Consider the following 25,177-nt stretch of genomic DNA (forward strand, 5'->3'; position numbering starts at 1 on the left):
GTCTTGACTTTTCTTGCACTGTACCTACCAAATGTAAGTAAAAGAGTGGTGCAGGAGTGCGAGTGTATGTAGACGTAGGTGGAGAGTTGGGCTCCCTATTTTTATCTCCGTGAGATGTTTCTTGCTTTCGCTTCGGGGATGAGTCTTTTTTGTCGACGCCCTCCAGTTTCTCTCGTTCGAAAACGCCGCACTTTACTCAAAGTTTATACTTGAAAAATAAAAAACAGTAATTTTTTTTTTTTATATTTCGAATGCGCCAGTGTCCGACGGAAATCCATTCCGTGACAGGCACGGAAATTCTCCTGACAGCCTGAGCCAAGCATACAATTTCGACAGCGATCGACTGCTGACTATGTACGTACCATGTCATCATCGTCATCGTGTGTGATGCACAGACTGGTGTAAGGCGTAATGTTTGTGTGATAGACTCTTGTTTGCGCACACGTTCCCGCGAATTTTTTTTATTTATTTTTATATTTTATAACTTCCCTTTTGCTTCATCATCATCAGGTCGTTTGCGAACCAAGAGGAAAGAGCGTTTATGACAGAAGTCGAGAACACATGGGTATTCGCATACTGGATGAAACAGGTGAGCCGCGCTTTACTCGTATGGCAGCGCATGTCTCAAATTCGGCTAGGGGTCGCTGAAACTTACCAAGATCTCTCACTCTCTCTTTATTAGGTAAGCGCCCATTTAACGCCGGCATATCGTAGAACTATTTTTTTTAAAAGTTGTATTTATATATCATATTTTTAATTTAAACTCTCTTTTCAAGGTTTTTACGCAATAACTTTGGGAATTAGAATATTTGTAAATTATTGAAACTGTTTTTTTCGTGGGCAAAAGCCTACAGATTAAGGTCTGTATAACAAAAAAATTAATTATTATCTTTTAATTTTTTTTAAACGATAAAATCATTACCATCCATGTGTTTATATATTTTTATGAAATGATTATCAATGGTATAGTTTTGTTTCGTATTAACTAAATCAAAGTTATTGAGTGCATTTTCAGTTTTGTGTTGATAGATTTTTATTTAGGAAAACTCTGCTAGGTAATTGATCTTAATAATGGTAGTATAAATATTTGATGCACGCCATTTAATCATAAGAAAACTTGCCACTTTACATGCAGAGAATATGTGTAGATAAAGGATAAATATTTAACTTATGTGGATTCTTTTGTGAGAAAAGCAATTGAATTTTCCATTGTATTACTGTTAATGTGGTACAACTGGATCGAGAAAATATATAATCGAAAAAAAGGAGAAGAGAAAGGTTAAGTAAATAAAAACGATTTGAAGCATGAACCACATGTCTTGAATTGAATATTCCGAGAAGCTGAAGCCAGAGATTCGTCGAGGATTCGGAATGAGGCTAATAGTTTTAACGCAATCAGCAAGAGCTTGAGATATTTTGACAACAAAAGAAAAGAACGCGTAACACACGAAAAAGAGGCACATGTTATGCTGAAACTAAATATATACTCAAGACGGCATCATCGTTTTGTTTTAAATCTTTTACATTTTGACACATCTTGTAAAGCAAGGGAAATATAAGGGGAAAATGCATCGCTACTTCAAGTAATCACAAGTATGCGAACTTCTCATTGCTTTCAAGATGTTATACTACAGTTTAATGCCAATTCCTAGAAACTTATACTTAGCAGGATATTTATTCTCCAGGTATGAATTTTAGACGTGGGCGGAGATAAGGGGGGGGGGGGCGCGTGGGGGGCATTGCCCCCCAGCACCAAAGGTGAAGTCGACTGATCTAATGTATATATGTATAGATGAACTGACAACATCATTATCGTGCCCCCCCCCAGCAATAATGACCATGCCCCCCCCCCCAGACTTCCAGTTTTTTCTCCACCTATGATTTTAGATGACATAATCCTATTTTAGGGTAAAAATAGTCATATTTTTGATAACATCATGAACTTGTAATCAGAAATACCGGTGAATTTTTTTAGTGAATATTGACGATATACTTTCAACAGAAAATGCTTACTACCAGCTTCGCATCAAAAAACTACGAATTTTTCTAGGTTTTTTTTTTCGGATATTTTTACTATTCAACAATGATGCTAATTATTTTTCCGTACTTCGAGTTTCACACATGCTCGACTGGAATCAGGCTAGGGTTTAAACCTAACCTGGTTTATTCCCAGGGTGTGCGAACACACATAGTTCACATTGGTTTCCGATTCTGCAAGTCGGTGCCGTTGCAGATTAAAAGCCTGAATTCCAGGTTTTAACCAATCCGCAACACAGAATTGGAAACCAGCTTGCATTATGTTCGAACCCATTGACCTTAGATTCCTTCCATACATGCCGAGTACAGTAGAGCATCGATTATCCGAAATAACTGGGGACTGGGGGTGTTGGGATAACTGATTTTTCTTATAACCGATCCCTCATGGAAAAAATTGTACCAGTGTCATAGGAACAATATGAAACAAAGAAACAGTGATATTAAACACAAAACTGTATATATTTTGTATCACACATCTTACAAATAACACAGAGACTAGCCTAGTTTGACAAGTTTAAAATGGCCATTAAAGTTGGCCTACAGTTTAGGAAAAGAAGTCCGAAATTTTCTTTTGCTTTAGAGCTGAGACTATTGTCGCTAGCGGAACGTCTACATATCGCGCGAAATTTGAATTTGAACTTGAACTGGAACGCTTTCGGTTAACCAATGTTTCGGTTGATCGGAATTCGAATAATCGATGCTCTACTGTAATTTGCTCTTCAGCTTTCTACTTTGTGGAGACAAAAGATAACCATACTGTTTCTAGCATATGAAATGTTAAGGTATTTATTATCTAAGTTTCCAAAATGTCAGGTGTCTGTTCAGAATGACGTAAAAATCGGAGAAAGCCCACCCAATACTCATGTTTGGATTGAACAAAGATTTATTTCACGTTTTTGCAGACTCAAAAGGAATGTTTTCTGCCCGTCAACACCGACTATTGTTGAATCTTAATTCGCTGCTCATTTTCCCGTTGTCTAACCATAGATATCTATTATTTATGATGAAGTGTCTATTGATTCCACTAGACCATTTGTTGTGGCTTTGGGAAAGGGTTTCTGTAATTTTTTAAATGTTACTATAGAACCCTAAGAAGTCTAGAATTCCAACCTGGCCACTAATACGGTATACAAATATATTGTAATTGACAACTTATATGATGTCATATTTTTCAGATTCTCCAATGACTTGTGAAAAATACCGAAGTGCTTCTTCTTCTTCGCTCTCTGCTAGACGTATTATCGGTGCTCCGATGAGATCATGGAAATCTCGGTCAAAATCACAAAGCCGTTTGGCGATAGAATCCCGATGCGATTGGTCATCAGAGGTAGGACATTTTCTTTTATAATGGTGACTTCGTATATCATCCACTGTCGACTTAATAGTTGACGTAGGAGATATTCTAAAATTGTATATATAATGAGAATTTCTAGAAAAAATATATTAGATAATGTTACAAAACAGCATTGAATGATACAAATACAATACAAGGCCACAACACGCAAATTGAGCAACGAAGTTGCTGAAGAAAACGAAAAATTCCCAAAAAAATATGGATGTCAAATATGTTTAAAAATATAGTCCGCTGATAACGAAATCGGATAATACGAAGTATCGGTTATAACGAATATTTTTTCCGTCCCATTGATCCTGCAATATCAAGATAATGTTAAAAATATCGCTTATAACGGATTGCCATATTTATCTATATCGAATATAACGAAGTTTCCGGACAGAATAAAATTTTTTCATAGGATAAAGTTCCCTAAAATCAGAAATTCTCTTTCAGAATAAAGTCCAAATATGAAGTACTACTGTACTATTCCAAGAACGGTTATGGGTATGTTCTGTCAGCGCTACCTATAGCTTCATGTCAATCTCTAACAGTAGACAGCGCTGGTCTTGTTTATTCCGTTCGAATGAAGAGGGATTTGCATAACCGCGGTTTCGTTTATGGCAGCGTTTCTCAGTTTTTGTAATCTCACGGCCATGATGTCTATATAACAGTTCGATGGATCATCTAACAGCCGATTCTTAAACTTTTGTCACTTTCAGCTCCCAGAATTTGTTATATCCGGGCTAGACTGATTGCAACCGGAAAAGTAACAGAAATTTTCACGTGAAAACTAAAACTATGAGAAAAATAAAATACACTGCCCAATAAAAATTACGGTTGTCTTCATCTAAGTATAGCTTTTCGATTTATCATAACGTGTGTAACGAGTGAGACGTTTCAGTTTAATCATATAGCAACCGAATGCCGTTGATACCACCAAAAAACCTTCTGAATCCCATCTTCATAAAATATTATAACTTTTACTATTAAAAGTAAAGTTTGAATTAAGAAAAGTGTTTTTATGGATATAGTGGTACAGAAATAAGCCGATTGAGAAATAGAGACGAACATGCATTAAGAGAGAGAGAGAGAGAGAGAGAGAGAGAGGAAGCACACAGTAATATGTGCAGCAGCAGTCATTCAGACGGCAAGACGAAAAGTTTTCGTGACAGAGTTTGCCTCTCTGTTGACAGAGTTTGCATTTGCTTCTGCTGTTTACGTTGTGACGTAAGCTCGATTCCCTAAGCCCAGGCCTCATGCCAGTTTGGCACACTATCCCAGAATCTTCAGAACTTTGTATTTCAGAGGAGGTTCCGTAATCAAGTAGCGTTGATACCGCTTAAAGCAAGTAGTGAATTATGGAAACGTAAGCAATTAATGACTGTTTAAACAATTAATGTGACGGTTATTCCGCGTGTTCAGCTCTACCAAATTCTTTTAGCTAATTTTTTTTCAAAAATTATATAGCAAAAATAAAAAAATTAGTCAATCCAACAAAATTTCTAAACATGGAAAAATAATTGATTGGCAAGAATTATTTTTCACCAGTGGTTTGGACGTAAATTAAATAGTGTTCCAATGATTAAAATCTATCAAGTACGGTACTGCATATGTGTATATCGAAATAACTTTTCTTAAATCTTTTTTTAAACTACCATATTTTAAGGTGTATAAGAAACAACTATTTGCTAAAAAAAGGGGGGGGGGAAGGAGATTTCTTATACATGGGTAGTAAGCAACGAAAGGAATGGTACTGAGGATGATGTAATTTACGATGAGAATGACTGATGATGTAACGGACTAAATGATATAGCTCAGTGTTTCTCAATCTTTCTGAAAACAAGGACTAGCAAAATGCCCGAAACAATTTGACGGACCACTTGTATTACGAATGTTTCCTGTTATTTTCGTTGTTCTGATTTTTTTTTTTTGCATTTGTCCCGTTTTTTCAACGATACTTATTTAAATTTGAAAAAAAAAGTCGTGGATACAACAGCGTTTCCATAACAGACATTATGTTATGATAATTATGGCAAAAATTATATATATATATTTCACATATTTGTTAGGTTTAATGTTTTGTCCTCAATTTTTTTGGAATTTTAATTACGATTGGTGATTGTGCCTACTTCTGACAATTTTTTTGATGGCAATTGAGATGTCCCGTATTTTTTAAGGATAATTCAAGGCCCCAGTTTACCAAGTTTTATTTTTCTTAATGAAATATGGATATCAGATCACTTAAATATTTTTTCGTGATCACTTAAATATTTTTTTCGATTTGCAGCAGCCCTTCATTTCTATACCCTTCAGCAGCGGTAAATAGCAAATTGCATATAAAGCAATAAATTGCAATTTTGTTTGCAAAATTCGCGATAACCGTATTTAGAACCGCAATTTTCCTGCATTCTCCTCGATGATCTATAGTAAACCTAATTATGAAGGTATAATTTTATTTGAACCCATACGGATATTATCAATATCAATTATAACGGGTGAACAATTTTATCAAGTCTGCCTGCGAACCACCTATGCCATCGTCACGGACCCCCTATGCCATCGTCACGGACCCTCTATGCCACGATCACGGACCACCTATGCCATCGTCACGGATCACTTTTGATCCGCGGATTATAGGTTGAGAAACGCTGATATAGCTGATTGTGATGTATCAGATGGGAGAGTGATGAGAAATTTAATGTTTCCATCATGTGGATAAATAAATAAATAAATATTTATATATCTTAGAATGAAAAATATCTTTGATGGAAACTTTTCCCTAATTTTTAAGTTTTTAAACAAAAACAATCAGGGGGGAGGGGGGGTTTCTTATAAACGTTAAAATATATGATATGTCTCCTGTTGACGAGACAAAAAACTAAACCACATAAAATGATGATAGGATGCATATGTGAAAACGGTATTAATAAATATGACATTTCATGAATTAATTTATCATTTTCATGCGTTCAGCGTAATTGAAATAACGAATTTATGTTTAATTTTTCTATTATGTTTAGTATTTTTTAACAAAAAAAATTCACTGCATTAAGCAAATGTTTATAGTATCGTTATTCACGGGTGATTCAACCTTAAAGCAATTATACATTTTTTTTCATAATTTTGTGTTCCTTTAAATGAAATATTTAAATAAAACCAATATATGAATTTTTTTTAAAGAAAAAAAAAGATTTCATTCAGTCTTTGAAGAGCTGCCATCTATCGGCTTTATTAGTCATTAGTCAGTAAACGAAGAACTCCGTCATGTGATAAGGATTTTATTTGAATATTTTTCTACTTTTAATTATTTCTTTTAAATAATAATAATGTACTAAATTTTTCTTCCAACGTTAATTCCTCTTCAAAAGTGATCGCTTGGTGGACATAATCACTCGTATTTTTGAGAAGAATGAGGGTTTTATCCTTAAGGATATTCCCGTTAAATTTGAATATTCAAATTTGAATATGAATGAAATTATTGAAAACTCAATGCATTCAATTTTTCGAATTTAAACGAACACTTACTTAATTTTTTCACCTGCGAGTCCCATATCTGATTCATTCTCTATTGAAGTCTGGAGTTGCAACCATCATCATGAAGTTGCAACACAGGGATGACCATGTGTGGACTTGCGTTGGATAAAACCTGATGGTCCTATTTTGGTTTGAAAGAGAATAAACACTTGAAAATTATTATACTTTCATTAATAAAATGTATCGTATATGTGAGCAGATAAAATAAAACCCAGTAGCAACTTGAGTTACAAAATTTTTTGCTTGTTAAGATTCCAAGTTACGAACGAAAAATATTCACAAAACATTAGAGCTGGTCCGATTAATCGGGTCGGTAAATCGATCAATTGTTAATAGGCGTTAAAAATTCTAGTTGAGTTAATGAAATCGATTATTATGATTAAAATTCGATTAAAATTTTTATTTATCTAAATACTTAATTTTTTACAAATTCTCAACAAAAATAAATTGAAAACAGCTTGCACGCATTATAAAATTGCATGAAATCAATGTAATTTTATAAAAAGTGATTCAAAATAAAGGAAACGGTTCAGTTCATAAAATGATGTACTAAATCGTGAGAAATTTTATCGTCTCAAACTTAAAGCGAAATTTTAAAAAGTTAGTTTCTTTTTTTAACCCAAGTATTTATGAATGGATCTCAAATCTTTTTTGTCATTTTATGAATTGAAGAGTTTCCTTTATTTTGAATTAATTTTTATTTAATTTCATTGATATCATGTTATTTTATCATGCACGTCAGATGTTTTTAATGTGCATTTCTTTTTGAAAATTAATTTGTAAAAAATTAAATATTGGAGATGCGTAAAATTTTACACTGGCATAGCATAACACTTGCAATCAAATATATGTGGTAAAAATTTGAATGAAATGAATGAAAAATATTATTTTTAATAATATTTCTATACAAGAATTTTCAAATTTCTGGATAATCCTGTTTATCCTATATTAACCAGTCATCAGACTGATTGCGAGCCAATCTTCCCGTTAAAAAGTCTCGCCACAGAGATCAACAGGCCTACAACGGTACAATTACTCAATCATTAGGCCATGTTTGTGTGTCCATATTCATATGCAAAGTCACGCAATAAATCGCTTGATTTCTCGAGCGACAAGTCGCAGAACACCTGTTGCGCGATTTTGTATATGAGTGTGGACGTGTTCTGCGACTTAGACTTGCGAATTTTCATAGATAAAAGTCGCATAATACCCGATTTGCTCTGCGACTTTGTATATGAGCATGGACGTACACTTACACTTCACTCATATTTTACAAAATATATAGCAAATGGCAGCACGATAACAATAATCACACAGAAACAGACTTCACGTTAGGTTCACAAAACGTACACGCTCATTCCAACATGTACCAATTCGGTAGAAGTTCCGTAGAAGAATATTGGCGAGGTGCATGTGTTGTTTAGTAGTAGTAGTCATCTGGCCAATTAATTCCTCCTTTTTCCTTTTTTTTAAGAGTTTGAAGCCAATAAAATATATTTTCCTGATTAAAATTTTTTATTGAATACATTGAAACTGACTGCATCATATTCTTAACTATGTTTCTAAATTATCAACAAAAAAATTATAACAATTGAAATAATTACTAATTAGTTTTCAAAAACTCAAATAATTAGACGAAAAATCGTAACGCGACGTCATATGTCGTCATAACCAAGACTAGTTAACCAGATTGGTTAAGGAATATGATAATTCGAATTTTGGATAACTCGAACTATTATGCTATCCCCTTGAGCATCGAATTAACCAAATTACCGATACTACGTTCGTTATACAGTAAATAGTTAGCATTTGAAAATAATCGATTAAAAACAATTAATCAATCGATTAATTTTTTTGATTAACCAGTTGAAAATATAATCGATTCCCAGGTCTACTAAAAATCTCCTTGATCAAAAACGCTTCAACGTGTGAGCGTGAAACGTGGAAGTAAAAGCTTATTCAGTGTTTTTTCTCAGCTCAGGTACTTTCAACAAGTCAAATCGGACAGCAATGTAGAACTGCACCGTGATCAACGTTTGTCTCTCGTGATCAAAACTATTCGTATTGTACATTGAAGAAATGCACTATATTACACATTATGCTGGTTGATTTTTATAAGAGTATCAATACAATACCTCAACGTAGAATGAATTCAAGACCAGGGCCGTCTTAAGAGCATTATGGGCTCCCGGGCCAATTGGTTTTTCTGAGGCTCTACCTGGTAAATTCTAGAAAATTTCAACCGGATCTCATTTTTGTGAGCATTTCTCTTGAGGCTCTAGGGCTGTGCCCGGTTGGGCCCATGCGTTAAGACGGCACTGTTCAAGACATCTCCATTACTTCAGGTTTATGAAATCAAAATTTTATAAAGTCAAATCGCTGGAACGGAATCAAAACAGTGAAAAGAGAAAGTATTCTTTCACGGCCGGAGTTTATAATAAAGTTCATAAATTTCGGGGTGGTTATACCGTTGAGGCGAGTTTTTATTGAGGCACCATTTTGCGCTCAATAAAATTTTGTCTCACCGAGCATCAACGCCATCTGGGGCAAACAGAAAAATCTGCTGTTGCTGAACATGTCATGTTCAAGAATCATGACATCCACTTCCAAGAAGAAGAGAAGAGACACTGGTATTCTCTCTTCAGAAACCACATTTCTACTCCCGACTAAACCGCGAGGTTATAGAGATAGTTAAGATAATTTCAACAGGAAGGAAGAGGGGGCTGCACTTGAGCAAGATATGGCACCCGACAATCTCCGGAAAACCAAGGTCAGGACCATTAGAAAATCTACTCATCCAAATTCCCACCCCTCATTCAAATTTGAAGACTGGGATCCCCACCCACCCAATCAGAGTCCACCAACATAACACTTTCTCAACATCACAACGACGAAGTTGATCCTTCCGCGTCTCCAGCAAAAGCGTCAGTGGATAATGGTCATCCAAGGAGGTCGTTTCGTCTCCTCGCTTGTCAAAAGCTGCACTGAAGATGTCGACCGCAGTAGTGGGCGAAATGTCTGCTTCAGAGAAGCCTGGAACGCAGCATAGCAGCTCGAAAGGTATGGACTTTATTACACCAAACAGTGTTTCAACCACGTGCTTTGTTCATGCGAGTAGTCTGCGCTATAACAGACTTTTTACTATTGAAGAAGGGGCTATATTAGCCTCGAAACAGCTGTTTGGTATCATTATTTAGTATTTTAAGTTACAATCGTGGTTTTCATCTTTCTACGTTGTATTACTAGCTAGAATGGTGACCGAAAAAAAAAAGTTAAATTTTATTCAAATATGGGGTACTTGACCTGTTGAAAATTTACGGATCTTACAGCGGCTGTACAGATATCGCCGCTCGGGACTTCATAATCGAAAGAAATAGAATCTCTGAATCTGCATACGAAACCAGTTCTTTTGTCGATTTCTTTGCTTGAACATCCTCAGGAGGTCACAACATAAAGTGGCACCCAACGTGGGTTTATTATCATAGAAAGTCGGTAACTTGCGGAATATGTTGCTGACAAACACTAAACTCAAGGACTCAGTTCTCATGCATCGCACTTTCGACTATTTATTGCTTTCTCGAGACTTTTTTAATAGTTTCGTTCGTTTAAAACTTATTACAATTTTCAGACACGTATATACGCATGTTTTCATTTATTGATTTATATTGAAGTTTTTCAAGGTTGGAACGGAGTATCGTTTTATTTATTCTTCCCCAGTAATTTGGTATCATCTACTATGCGTGTGTAAGGTTTTCGAAGTTAAAAAAATTCTTCATCATGGTATACAATATATAGTTTGTGTTAAATTACTTACAGAGGTATCCTCCCTTTACGCGATTTCGCTACAACGAATTTTATTTATTATTTTTAAAAGTTGATTTTAGGAATTCTAACTTGCAAAATTCGGCTTGGAGTTAAACTTCAATCCAGGAAATGGGCTTGCGAATTGAAGATGTATAGTCTATATATATAATATAGTTAAATCCTTTGATGACGAAATACGTTGGATTTGATGATGATGTAGCTGAGACAAATTATGAGAGAAATTCTCAGATACAACTCCCCAGACCTCACTGTAACACATTGACAATGCCGTGAAAAGTTTAATTGAAAAAAAGCGGTTCCAGTGAAACCTAGAATTTTCATATTTGCGAGAAATATGCGGAATTCTCTGGCTTTGATACCAAAGATTTTATAAGGAGACGAAAAATGCTGTTTGTGTCAACCAATTCTCGACTTGTTTCATTAAAAAGAGTTATCAGCCTATCATACCAGGCTCTTCAGGAAAGAAAATATCCACACTCACTAGAATCAGAAGTAGTGAAGACAGAAAAAATATTAATTCAATTCATTCATATTGGCTAAATTCACGGGATTTATTCATAAGTTTTTGAATAATTAATTCATCAATAAAAAGTTACTTTGCTTGGGTATAATTTTTTTAATTTTTCTGAAGAAAACCAACCCCTTCTCCCTATCTCCCCCATGTTAAATTCGACTCACTTTACGCGATTTCGTCTTACGCTACTATTTTGCGGAACAAGTTCTGTAAAGCGGAAGACGTCTGTAGATCTGGAGTTGAGAGTATCGATTTCATGAGTCATTTGAAGAAATGCGCCATCTGTACTGTATGCGTATATCATTTTGAATTCTGTTTTAGTGTTTAGAATTTCCATCAAAAGAAGTGGTATTTGAGATCATTAAAAGAAAAATATTTTTAGGGACTAGGACACTGGAGAAATGGCCATGGAGATTTGGTAGTATTGTCCGAAGTTCCAATGATACAAGTTTCCGAAGTCGAGAGACTAGCCCTGCAAAAACTCGCCATGACTAGGCTTCAAGAAATGAATCTTGGTTGTCCATTAGAAATCCCAAAATGTAAGTTTCTTTTATTAAAACAATTTTTTTTTAATCTATATACAGAGTGTCCTGTGCGTCCTAAGTAGGCCTTCATCTTATCAACCGTTCATCGTAAAGGAATGGTTACAGTTAAAAAAATGCTCGAAATGTGTTCGAAAATAATTCTGTACCAGTTTTGAGAGTGGAAATACAGCGTGTCACAAAAGGAGAGATCTGAATTTTCATATGAACACTAAAATGAACTTGTGCTAAAAACCCTATTAGAAAGTTGGTGCTTTGTCTCTTCTGAGGCCAACGAAAAACTTTCACGTTTCCAAGTGCAATATTCGCTGACATATTCGTTCAGAAAACGGATAAAATTTGAGAAAGAACAGCATAAATGAGAAAAAGAAGCGTTTTCGGTTAGTTTATGCCGTTCTTTTCCAAGTTTTCTCCGTTTCTTTCAATTCAAATATCTCAGTGAATATTGCACTTGGAAACGGGAATTTTTTTTGTTGGCCTCAAAAGAGATAGGGCAACAACTTTTCAATTGAAAGTTAGAGAACAGGGTGCCCATATAAAAATTTGGTTTTTCTTTTATTTTGCGACACAGTGCTTTTACTCTCAAAACTGGTGCAGGGTGATTTTTGAACACATTTTGAGTATTTTGCAAACTGGAACCATTCTTCTACGACAAGCAGTTGATGAGATAAAGGCCGACTTAGGACTTGCAGGGCACCGTGTGTATATAATAATTAAATAAGTTTTAATTTTCAATTTTTTTAGTTATTTTTTCCAGTCTTCGTATTGGCAAATATTCCTTAAAAACACAAAACACGTGACTTTTTGCAGATAATAATAATAATAATAATAAAAAAACCACTATAAGTTCTTAACAAAAATTTAAATAAGTTTTTTGTGCAGAAAACTTGAATAATAAAAAAAAAAGATTACCTAAGTCTTTCGTTCCGCATTTGAACACGATGTGCTTTAGACATGGACCATTAAGTCATTAATATTGACTGGTCATCTTAATTATTTGTTCAGCTTTAAGCTTCTTATTCTTCCGATTTACGATGCAATTTATCATTTTCATCACGGTATCCTCCTGTGTACACAATCATAAATCATTTTTTTTCTCAATTTAATATATTTCAGTTCCGTATGATCATGGATGCATTTATTGAGTTTCCTTACGTTCAAAATCTCTTTTGTTAATAAAAGACGTTTTTCCAGTTAGATTGAACTTTATCTTTTCTTGAATACAAATCAAATGTATTTTCGTGTGCGGTATTGAAAACCATACGGGGTGTTTCACGAAGAATTCCCGAAAAAAAGATAAAAAAAAATTTACGGTTGATTCTAAAATTAAAATAAAATAGCAAAAATGTTCAGCACTGTAGTGGCACTATCATAAAATATTAATTGAAAGAAATATATATGAACTTTTTTTACGGCCCCTAGTAAAAAAAAATTGCATTTGTAAAATTTGTGCCCATTTTATTAAACCGAAATGAGTTTATTCCGACAGATAAAAAAAAAAATTACCGAGGTATCTGATTAACATTTCCTTATTTTTGCCACTTCTCACGTGTTGAAATAACCGTCTCGAAAAATTTCAAAACACTGATAAGGCAATAAATTGATAAGTAATAAAAATTCGGTGAGATTTTTATTTAAATATCACCGGGTAAATTAAGAAAAAAGAAATTAAGACAACATTTTGTGAAAAAAATACATCAAGATAGAGCGTCCGAATACAATACATAATGCATAAATAAAACAGTTTTTGACTTCATTTTTGCAGGTTTTTGTTTTTCAGTATGTTATATCCACAGTGTATGTTTTAATCGGGGCATGTAATAACAGAAGTAAAAATACATGGAAGGCGATGGGCCGAAAATCGGGGATCTAAAAATTGTGTGTTATATCTATGGTATATTGTAAGTGTACTCGACTGTAATTTTTGTATATTTCCCATAATAATTATTATTTTACGTAAATGACACTATCATAATTGAAAAATTACTGTATTTAACTTGAATTTCCATAAAGTGGGGCTTCAGAATTTTTATCTCGTTGGAGGAAATACTTTCACTCTCTGGTGATGTTCCGCAATAATGCATCGGAAAATGATCGGCATCATTTGATATGTGATGAAATTGAGCAATAAAATAAAAAAAAAATATATATATATATATATAAAGATTTTTTTATTATTATTATTGAATGCGTTGGTGAAAGTCGCACACGTGCTACATGCTGGTAAATCGTTGTTGCCCATCGATGCTAGAAGCGATATTCTCGGTTCAGTAAATACCGATTACTACTTATATTTCAAAAATTATATCCCATACGTGGGAAATCGAAACTAACTGAGACATTCAAAAAAAAAGTTTTTTCGATGTAAATCCGAGGCCGATGTCTTTTGAACTCATATTATGGTGCACGAAATTTGAATACGTAAATTTTATAAAAAAAAAGCAACAACGTTATTTTAAATTATCGGTTATCATTCTATAAATCAAACTACAGTAATTTTAATTTGTTAATTTCATTAAATTATTATTGAGTATTTTGATTATTGGTATTAAATTTGTGTTTATAACTGCTATAAATGTATTAATAAGTGTCAACTTACAGCAGAATGCATTCAAGTTTCACAACCGAAGAGGCGGATGATGCTTTTGAAAAAGAAAGCCGTTACATCAGCTTTCCTCGATAATAAAGAGAAATCAAAAGGTATTTCTGCGATTAGAACTAATTATCAAAATTTATTTTGAACCCTTCATTTACTGACGGTACTTAATGTACCAAGTTAGATAATTTGTTATGTAACTAACTAATTATTTTTGAAAAACAATTTTTTCAGTTTTTCTATCTTTAATTAGAACTGAAATAACCTATATCAAACAATTTAGATAATAAATAGTTTACACAACTATCCATTATTAAATTTTTATTTATTATCATTTCCTTCTTATTTTATTTAAAAAAAGGTAACAAAGGGTAAAACTATTAATTACAATTAGACAGAATATCAAAAAATTTACTGCTGAATTCTTTTGAAATTACTAGTCATTATTTTACATACTAAAATGATTTTATTTTTTTTTAAAATTCAATCTGCAGGTTCAAATGCATCGTGTTCAGTTTTTGGCGTTTCACTTTCTCAATGCATAGCAGCTGACAGATTTCGGGGAACAGATTATGACCAAGACCAGAGAGATCATTGTGAAGAAGTTCTATCTGCTCTTCGGATATCTTCAAGAAAGAACAGTCCGGATGAAATAACACTCCTATCACCAACGGTGAGTTTATTTATTTTTAAATCCCTTTTAATACGATAAAGTTCCAATCATTTCTACTTTAATACGAAACGGATAAACTAAAATAAAAGTATTCCGATTCGGGACAACGACCTTCAGAAACCAGTTTATGCAAATGGTAATTTCAGTGATTCAAGAAGATAATGATGATGATGGCGATTAAATCTCTTAAAACTGAAGAGGAAAGAAAAAACAAATAAATACTATTTACGAACTGTAGTTGAAATTAAAATAACACTCAGGCAGTTAAATAACGTGTGACGAAAAACGTGTAGGTGGTCAAGATAACGATGGATATTTATTCATTGGTTGAACGAATTCATACAAAGGATGCTTCTCTCTCTCTCTCATCAAACTTTAAAATTCATAATAGTGTGAAACTTTGAAAGCTATGATTGAAAACAGAATAGCAACTCGAACTCTGTATTTAAAAGTATAGTGAAAGCCTTGACATGTATTGGGAAAAAATAGGCCAAACTAAAACTTTCTCAATTTTTTCATGTAAAATATATTAGAAAACTACATTGTGTTGGTAGTTTATTCCCTATTAATAATATATAATTAATAGAACCTGGAAGTTCAGCCAAAATGCCATAAATGCCTTATTTGTAAAAGTGCCTTTTTGAATTTTTCCTGCCATAAATGCCTATTTCAAGTTCATTCGTAAATTTCGGAGGCCGCATTCTGCAGAACTTGGATATTTTGAGCATTGAGAACTTCTCAAAAAAGAGTTCCTCTTTTTAAAATCTCCAACTCTTAGTATTAGGGGCCATTCAAGTATTACGTCAGCATCGGGGGGGGGGGGAAGGGGGTTTCGGATTTGCTGACTTTTTATGACAAGGGGGGAGGGGGGGTTTGAAAGTTGCTAACGTCATCAACCACCCCTTTTTGAAGATATGAAATATTCTAAACTGCTGAAGAAGTTTTGCTGACAAATGGAGGGAGGGGGTCAAAAATTGCTCAAAATCGGCTTACGTAATACTTGAATGGCCCCTTAATTATTATCAGGAACCCTCCCCACTCCAGTCCCATTTAAACTTATTTATTTTTAAGTATACGTGTAAGTGTACGAGAGATAGAAAACTGGACTGGATGGTGTTGGACATGATGGTTTTTGTTTCATACGAACAAAAGCCCATGTATGGAAAAAATTAGAGAAGCTTGTTTCTCCCTGGCTTCACGTGTCTTGCTCACGTATGAGACTGCATTGCATACGTGCAGCTGATGGCTAACCGATGACTATCCAAAGAGATCGTCAGTTGTCATGGCTCACGCAGGATGGGGTAGGAGATGAGCTCATGTTGTTTTGATTTTATTTTTTTTTTGCATTACAAATGCACCACAAACAACCATGTAGATATTTATTTTAGATACACATTGAGTATTAGATCAAATTGATCAGAGCTGCCCTCAGAGGTGCGTAGCAGGTGCGGCCACACCGGGCCACGCGCTTGAAGGAGTCTTGCATATGTGGTAATATAAAAATAATGAAAAAAGATTTAAATTTTTTATAACAATAAAATGAGGTGTTTCAACTATGAAAATGATGATGAATATTCCAAATAATGCAGCAAAATAAACGAGAATTATTCATAACCGACAATGCGTATTTTAGGCATTGAAATGCCTTTATGCCTGCCTATTTTGACCATTTTTATTGTTTGAATTTCCGGGCTCCATTAACTAATTTATAACTAATTTTTTACCTTTATTTTTGTAGCGTAATTCTTCAAGTGGTTCCCTTTCGGATTTACAGAATGGAGAGATACAAGTACCCATTGTTGTACAATCTTGTATTCGATTCTTGGATAACCGGGGTAAAGTACAGCAAAATATCTTCATTATATGAACATGCATTTCCAGTGATTTTTTCCCATTTTTATTGTATAAACATATGCACACTTAATGTGATTGTACTGCATTTATATATATATATATATATATTGATTGTTTAGTTGTAAATGCTTATCGGTACAATAAAGCGATATATTTTAATGTAGGACTAGAAACACTAGGGATATTCAGAGTCAGTGGATCTCAGAAACGTGTTCGGCAGGTGAGATATACTGTATTTATAAAAATTGAGTAGTATCTAATACATTGATGTCGAATTGTATTTCTTTTACCTAAAAAACAATAAATATTATCATCAGCACATTTATTATTTTGATGCTGAAATTTTATTTTATTTTTTGGTATATGTATTAATAAGTTGAAGGTATTAATAAATTTTTGTTCATCATGCTTGTTGCAATGATAATTCTCAATTTTTTTAAAAGCCAACAAGCCATAAACTCATGGCGCAGAGCTAAATAATTGTGCTCAAACATCTAATCCACCAGCCTGTGCGTGATGATACTTTATATAGGTTTACAAATTTCCTTTAAATTTCCATTTTTTTTTATGAGTTCCTTCGTATTAATTTGTATTAAAGTTTTGAATGCTCAGAAAACTGACGAATATTTTCATTGTAATTTAATAGAATGCAAATGAATGCCTCCCTTTTTTTTCTAATTCCAAGAGGAATTTTACACTCAACTAATTCATTTACTGCTTGGTTTTTCTTTTTTGGCAGCTGCGAGAAGATTTGGATAGTCATCGAATGTTTGTATTCGAAGATTCTACTCAACCCCACGATGTTGCCCAACTTTTAAAAGAATATTTCCGTGATTTACCAGAACCATTACTCCCAAGATCTCTTTACAGACCTTTCTTGATGAGTCTAAGTACGTAAGAAAAATAATTACCCTCACATAGCAATTTACAGAAAATTTCCATTCTTGTAAACGTATATATAAATGGATTATTCGAAAATAGCAACGAGACTTTCTTAGAAATTCCAATTAAAATTTTATATATTATATATATTCTAAATATCTATTCTAAAATAAGTACAATTAACATTTGTCATAATATTTTCATAAACAACAATGAAAAAAAAACTTTTATCGTTTAACAGAAGATTTTGAACTTGTCCTGAATCTCTCATGAACTTCTCCTGCCGCCTTCTGACCATTTACTCAATAAAATATAGGAAAGAAAGAGAGAAAGCGGACTCGTGTGTGTAATTTTAAGGCGTCGCGTTTGACCTGTTTCCAAGAAAATAGAATTATACACTTCCATTCAAATGCATATTATTTAACAATCGATAACTATCGCGGACAAAAGGAAAAGCATGCGTACCTTATAATTTTCTACCATTCTTTTAATATTTTGGAGAAAAAATACGTTTCGAGAGACAGAGTAGAAGTTATGTTTATAAAATTTTTCTTGATCAATCACACGGATGAAAATGGTGACAAATAATATGTTTCTTATGAATAGTTTCAGCCATAAATAATAGTTATAAGTTCAAAATTTTTCTCTCAGAACAAAAATGTTTGAAAACCAATGTTGATTTCTCAGTAACGTAAATTTTTGTTTGCCAAGTAAAAAATATCCTATAGATTGGTGTTGGAATTCGATAAAAATGGCCACTTCATAGGAAGAGGGTTTGAATATGTATTATTTGTTTTTTCAGAGCATCTGTATCATTTCGAAACAAAATCTGTATGGATAAAATCTTATAGTTTGGTGAACGAAATGGTTGCACTAATTTTGAAAACTTCCATTCCAGGAATAGCTGATTACCAAAGAAGAATAAAAGCTATACGGTGGCTTTTGTATCTATTACCTGTCGCTCACAGAGACACGCTATCGGTTTTGCTCGCTTTTCTACATAAAGTCGCAGAATATGCTGAACCTTCACCAAGAGGGGATGGAACTTGGGTACGTTGATCGATCTTCTCCTATTTCAACAAGCAAACTCTGAAGTGTGTGTGTCATTATGGTTTCAACAACTCAGCTCATTTATAATCCACTGATGTAGAAAAAATAATATCGTTAATCTTTTATAAATCAACTTTAAATTTACGAGTTACGTGGCTGGAGTATAATTATTCATGTAATACTCTCAGTTCGATAGTCAACTTGTCTCTGAAAAAAATTGATGGGAACATCTTTCCTAGGACCTATGGGTGCCGGTTGTTTTAAGAAACCCCGAAGTACTGGTTTTAATCTCACGACAGCGTAAAAAAAATTCTAGTATATCAGCAGGTGGAGAAAATACCTGGCGGAGTTGCTTCAGCAAAGTTTATTTTCCAGTCCTTCTAATGCTAATGTTATTAGAAGGAAATGATGTATTGAGAAACTGACGTGGTAGTGTAGACAATATTATTTGAAATGACAAATGACATTTATATGGAATCTGGCCGGCAAATGTCAACAGGGGTTTCTCTCCGCGTCCGATTTCTTTGTAGGCTGCACGTTGGGTCAGAGTTCAAGGATCGTTTCATTGCTGAATAATGGGAAACTTGATCGCAAAACTACGTGATACGCATATCAGAAGACGCTTATGGGATCAAGGACGCTTAAAACGTGTTCTTTGCCCCAGGATCGCAGAATTTGATAAATACCAAAAACACTCTTCAAGTTCTGTACCACGTTACCAGAAATTAACAGACACTGAAAATATTGTTCAGTATTCCAGTTTGTTCGTCAATATTTAGTTCACGGACTTGATAAAATTCCCAAGTACCGTGGAAACGATAATTTCACATTGGACATTTTTGAACAATCCTAAATTTTTAGTTTTTGTTAAATCCTATCGGTTACAAAAAGAAAAATATATTTCATCAAATGTTCTCTTGCATTTCTAAAAGCTGAAACGATTCCCATTCATATTTTTTCGTATAGGTGTCCGGTAACAAGATGAATTCAAATAATTTGGCTACTGTTTTCGGGCCAAATCTGCTGAGAATGAGTAAAGGCTCAACCGATTCTCCATATGCTGTACATAGTATTCAAAGAGCTCAGGAGAGGTCTGATATCATTTTGACGATTCGCATGTTGATTGAAAATCAACAAGAGCTCTTTCAAGTAAGCGAAAATAAAATTGAATAATGATTCTGTGACAAATGTTTTGATTTAACGCTGCAATGTTATACAGTCCAGCATACGATGAAAAAATAAGGACATAATATAAGATAATAAAGCAACAATAAATATTTTAATCTCACTTTCACGGTTGAAAATAATTTGAAATGTGCAAATAATAAACATGAAATACATATTTTATTAAAAAAAATTCTCATATAATAGTTGCACTGTAAATTTAAGCGTTTTGCACAATTAAAAAAATATCTGTGCTTTTTTTCAGGTTCCTGTTGAAGATTTGGATGCTATTTATCGCCAGATAGCTACAGATGATCCAGATATGTTAAATTCTTTGTTAACGAGGCTTTTCGAATATTCCAAGTGAGTGGACAAAGATACAATAAAATAAGCTAATTTTTCATATCAATTTTTAAATTATTTTCCAGTCATTTTTAACATCATTTAAAAAAAAGTTCATACTAACTGCTGCATAACATTATAAATATGTCGAGCGGACTTGATAAAAATTGCTTTCTATGACAAGGAGAGAGTGAACGCAAAATTTTACATATGAGAGTGTAAGAAAAATATTTTGGAAATGATATTTAGATGCACAGTATTTCATTGAGAAATGAGTTATTTGACTTTTTGGTTGCTGTACGAAACTAGATACATATATATTTTTCAAGAATCGCATCTTAAACTTTAATAATTATTTTTGTGAATCTTTTCTACTTTCAGAATTGAAGAAAATGCTGTTGGAGGACACAAGTCTTTACGCGAAGATAATTTAGAAAATGCTATCACCATCACGACATCTGAGCAATCTAGTTCATATTCAAATACTTGGATGGAACAGCCTCCAGGGCAAGCGACAGAATGGAACGTGAAAAGCCGTATTCGCCCTTTATTGGTAGAGAAGGAATCCGAAAGACAAAGTTTCTTCCAATCCGGACAGCATCCGACGAGATGGACTGGATTAGAAGAGCAACGTTCCGGTGCATCGATATACAGGAGAACGGGTTATCCATACCAACCTACTGGCGTCACAGCATCTTTCACGATTACCATGGCTGGCAAGGGTAACACCAGTGTAGCAAACGTATCAGCTCAGCAGCAGACGAGTGAACAGGATTCTATGCCTCGAGCTAGGCGGGTACCGTACGGAAAGCTGAGGCATATGACTACACCCGCTTACGTAACTGAAGAAACAATTACTACTATAATCATTCCGCCTCCAAGAAACATATCCTCGACAAGAGGGAATTCGGGGAGTTACAAGTCTTTGGTTAGCAATCCCGCTGCCAAACCGTGGGAGTTGAGTGTAGCGAAACCCGACGACAGTTCTCCCAAGTCTAAGTTATTCGTCGATCGACAAGGACGACAGCGAATAAAAGTTGCCGAACAAGTTTCGGGTACAAGTCACTCCGCTGCCCAAGAGAGATGGAAAAGACAAGAAATCATCGCTTCGGAACATATCCAGTTGTAGCAAAATTACTTATACGGTCTGCGACATTTATTATGCAATTTTCACGTACAGTAGAGTCTCGATAATCCGAGGCACAAAAAAAAACAAAAAAAAAAAAAAAAAAACCGGAACAAATAGAAATACACTTTTAGAGGTGGCGGGCCTTAGACTTACGTACTAGTACTTACATTATTTAATTTACTCTCGCCTATTTTGTTTTTACTTCTATGGCTTAAGTCAGTGGTTACAAAATTTTTCCATTCGCTGACTTTCTTGGTCTTATCATCATCTATCTGCTGCTCCCCAGAATAGGGTAGAAAAGAGAGAGAATCATTCAAAGCACTGAACAGGGACAAACCACTACATCAGAGGTTTCAACGCATGGCTCGCTGGATACTTACCACCAAGCTTTTTGATAACGTGTTTAGTATAGCTTAGTGAATTGCGGGCCTGGCTAAAATGTCAAATGCTGGTGGCAAGCTGTTGAAGACCCCCGAAGTACACTAAGTGCTCGCGAAGCCCCGACAGAAGTTGGCGACGGCCCATAGGAGCCACGACGCACTTTTTGAAAACCACAGGCTTAGTTCATTAAGATTAGATCTGCCAATACCGTATGCTGACAGAAAACTCTCCCTGGGGGTCCCATATGAATGCTATTATAATTGTTTTTTTACACGTTTAAATTTATAATAGAAAGCCTGTGGAAAATTCTGTCAGGGGAGGGATCCGCCGAAGAATGCGAGCCTAGAGATCAAGACCCCCTTAACAACTGAAATTACTCGCATTCCTTTGAATAATCGAATAAAAGAAATGCGTAAAGCAGCTTTGAGAAAGAATTTCGGAAAATTCCAGCGCACTCTTCGGATTATCCGAAACCTCGAACTCAAATTATCGAGACTCTACTGATTGTTTTTCAATAAAATCTATCATAAGTCTATAGAGATTTGTTACAATACAACAAATTCCATGTTAACGAATTATCACCAGTAAGCATTGTTATCATATATATTTGCTGCAGACTTCAATTCATTATAGGGAGACATTTAATGTGTGACATTTCTTTCTTTCGACTATGTTGAAAGTAAAAATATGTTGCTAAGTTACCCAGATTCTAACACATTAAAGTGCAATAGTTCATCAAAAAAGTTCTAAAGATGATGTCCCAAAAATAAATATAGACAGTAAATTAGGACTGTGATTTATTCTCGCGTATAAATAATGCATTTAGACCAAAGAAGAAAAATCAACAGCATTTCAGCTTACCAATATAACTTACATATTCATAATCGAGATTACAGAGTCCATAATAGTTATCGTTTCTCAACAGTTGTAAACGTAAATGTGATTTGTTAATCATAAGCATTATATTGGTAGTGAGGTAAGGAACAATTTCGTATGAAAATACAAAAACCGTCCAAATAGTCTTCCTCAGTAAAATTTCGTGAAATAAGTAAAATTTTTAGAATTGTTATATACAGGGTGTATAAACAGCTGATACCGTAATTTATTGGCGAACCGTTGATTCTAGAGGTATATTTCCAATTAGAAAAAAGTATCCAAATAACGTGGAGACCTCAGATACGTCATTCATATTGCAAGGGGTTGTGTAGCTATTAAAATAAAAAAAATAAAAATTTCTTTACACCTTGTGCTTAAAAACCACCCAATTAAAAAGTTGTTGCTCTGTCTCTCCTTAGGCCAAAAGAAGAAATTCTACATTTCCAAGTGCAATATTCGCTGAAATATCTTAATTCAAAAACGGACAAAATTTGGAAAAAACTGGATAAATGGGGGTAAAATGCGTTTTTTCCGTTATTTTATGCTGTTTTTTTTCTCCAAACTTTCCTCCGATTTTTAATTCAAATATCTCTCCAAATATTGCACTTAGAACCGTGGGAGTATTTTTTTTTTTTTGTTTTCTTTAGGAAGACATTGTAACAACTTTCTAATTCGGTTTCTGAGCACAGGGCGTCCATATAAAAAGTTATTTTTTTTTATTTTAATTACTGCACATCCCCTTGTAATGTGATTGACGTATTTGAGGTCCACACGTTATATGGATACTTTTTTAATTAGAATTATGCCTCTAGAATGAACGGTTTACCAATAAATAGTGGTGCCAGCTGTTAGCTATGCATCCTGTATGAGGAACAATTTTATCAAGTCTATAGTTCTTAAGTTTAACAGGGCTCCTATTCCTAATGTTTCAATACAACCGCAGCTCCTTGGTGTTAAGATTCTAATGAAGCAATCCATAATTATTAACTGGATTAGGATGATATAATCTAGTGACTGCTTGAGCGATTATTTACAATTTTAATGATAGTCGTTATTGATCTGCAGAGGCACAAAAAAGGTGTTTATCTTTGATTATTCATTGACACGTCAAATATTGAAGAGTTGATATTAAGAGTCAGTCAGTAATTGCTGTGAAAATTGAAAAATGATGTGATGTGTTCTTTTGTATAACAGTCGTTTCTTTAATTCTAATGTTGTGTAAGATCGCTATGAATAAATGCGGCTACATAAGAAAATCTATGTTGGTATTTTAGTTATCCATTTTCCTTTACAGAAGCAATTTTTTTCCTGATATATTTTTTGTTTCTATGCGCAACAATAACGTTTTATGTGCCATATATGATAAATATTCTTCAAAGTACTTGGGAATACTCTTGCTAATATACGTAGTTAGATAAATATAGGTATTATTTGTGTGTTGTTTTTTTTCACAATATTGTTATTCTGTTTTGGTATTTTGTCGGTTAAAAATTCTACTTTTTCACTTCTTGTGGAAGCGTTATTATAAATCGTTTATGTTTTTATATTAATAAAAGGTGTTTGGCAGAATGGAAATTGTTATTGTATTGTTCGACACGAGATTAAACGTTACCTGAATTGACAAGTTATTCGAAGATAAGGTTTTGAAAAATGTAACTACTGTGCTGCGTGTGTGTATTTGAAATGCCGTTTGTGGGTGGAAGTGGCTGACCATAAAGTAAATGTCACGTGACAGCGTCTTTCCGGCATTTACCAGCCGGTGCAAGTAACTGCAGGGCTTGTGGCTTCTATTGAGGTAAGGATGTTGATGTTACACTTGAGTGGAAGACAAAAACGGCCCAGTCAGCGAAGAAATCTGGTTTAAGATCTTCTCCTTTTGGAATAATATCTCGGCTAGCAAGAAATCTTCCAATCTCAGATCGTTGAACCTGATGATGATAACTACCAAGAAACTCAACATAGAAATAATAAAAGAAAAGCATTTTACTGATCTTAATCAACAATGATATGGGCGTGTAGCTTCAGGCCCTCAATCTCTATTCAACGGTCCTTGTTAGCAATTTTACGTAGAGCGTCTCCCCTCCTGGTGTTTAATGAAACTCTTCTCTATATCTATGGAATACAACTGACAAGCAAAAGCTCAATATGGTAGTACTTGGGCCCAACATTCCAGTTGATATAAGGTTTATATGCAAGTGTATAAGGAAAATAATTTAAAAGTATTATTTCTAAAATAATGTGCTACCAATTTATTAAGCGAGCATTGCCGTAAGCATGATTGTATGTGTAGAGTTTTCACGTATTTACACATCGAAAGATTTTGTAGTTTATGATACCAATAAATATTTATGTTGGTAACATGCTTTGAATTTTTAAAAAAGCAATTTTCCAGAACATTTCATCTCTAATATCACGGTAAATAAAATAACTTACGAATCCGTC

The 25,177-nt window shown here is 34.0% G+C and overlaps 1 protein-coding gene across 6 annotated transcripts; it reads left to right on the top strand.

Moving 5' to 3' along the window:
- The first annotated feature begins 43 nt into the window (after positions 1–43).
- Positions 44–24,307, top strand: LOC149080039 (rho GTPase-activating protein 6-like). Of its 6 annotated transcripts, none has more exons than XM_089238987.1 (13): positions 44–401; positions 511–682; positions 3,213–3,364; positions 11,629–11,785; positions 14,390–14,488; positions 14,879–15,057; positions 16,796–16,892; positions 17,076–17,131; positions 17,651–17,801; positions 18,692–18,843; positions 19,810–19,992; positions 20,273–20,370; positions 20,731–24,302. In XM_089238987.1, the coding sequence occupies exons 3-13, from the start codon at positions 3,221–3,223 to the stop codon at positions 21,476–21,478; spliced, it is 2,064 nt and encodes a 687-aa protein (XP_089095113.1). In that variant the 5' UTR covers positions 44–401; positions 511–682; positions 3,213–3,220; the 3' UTR covers positions 21,479–24,302. The 6 variants fall into 6 exon arrangements, with proteins under 6 accessions (XP_089095113.1, XP_089095114.1, XP_089095112.1 ...); XM_089238988.1 differs by having other exon boundaries at positions 110–354; positions 20,731–24,307; XM_089238986.1 differs by having other exon boundaries at positions 220–354; positions 511–589; positions 20,731–21,578.
- The last annotated feature ends 870 nt before the right edge of the window (positions 24,308–25,177 follow it).

Source organism: Pholcus phalangioides, unplaced genomic scaffold (genome assembly GCF_987345545.1).
Source record: "Pholcus phalangioides strain wild (caught in Gottingen) unplaced genomic scaffold, Ppha-v1.0 ptg000011l_1, whole genome shotgun sequence".
Lineage (NCBI taxonomy): Eukaryota > Metazoa > Arthropoda > Arachnida > Araneae > Pholcidae > Pholcus > Pholcus phalangioides.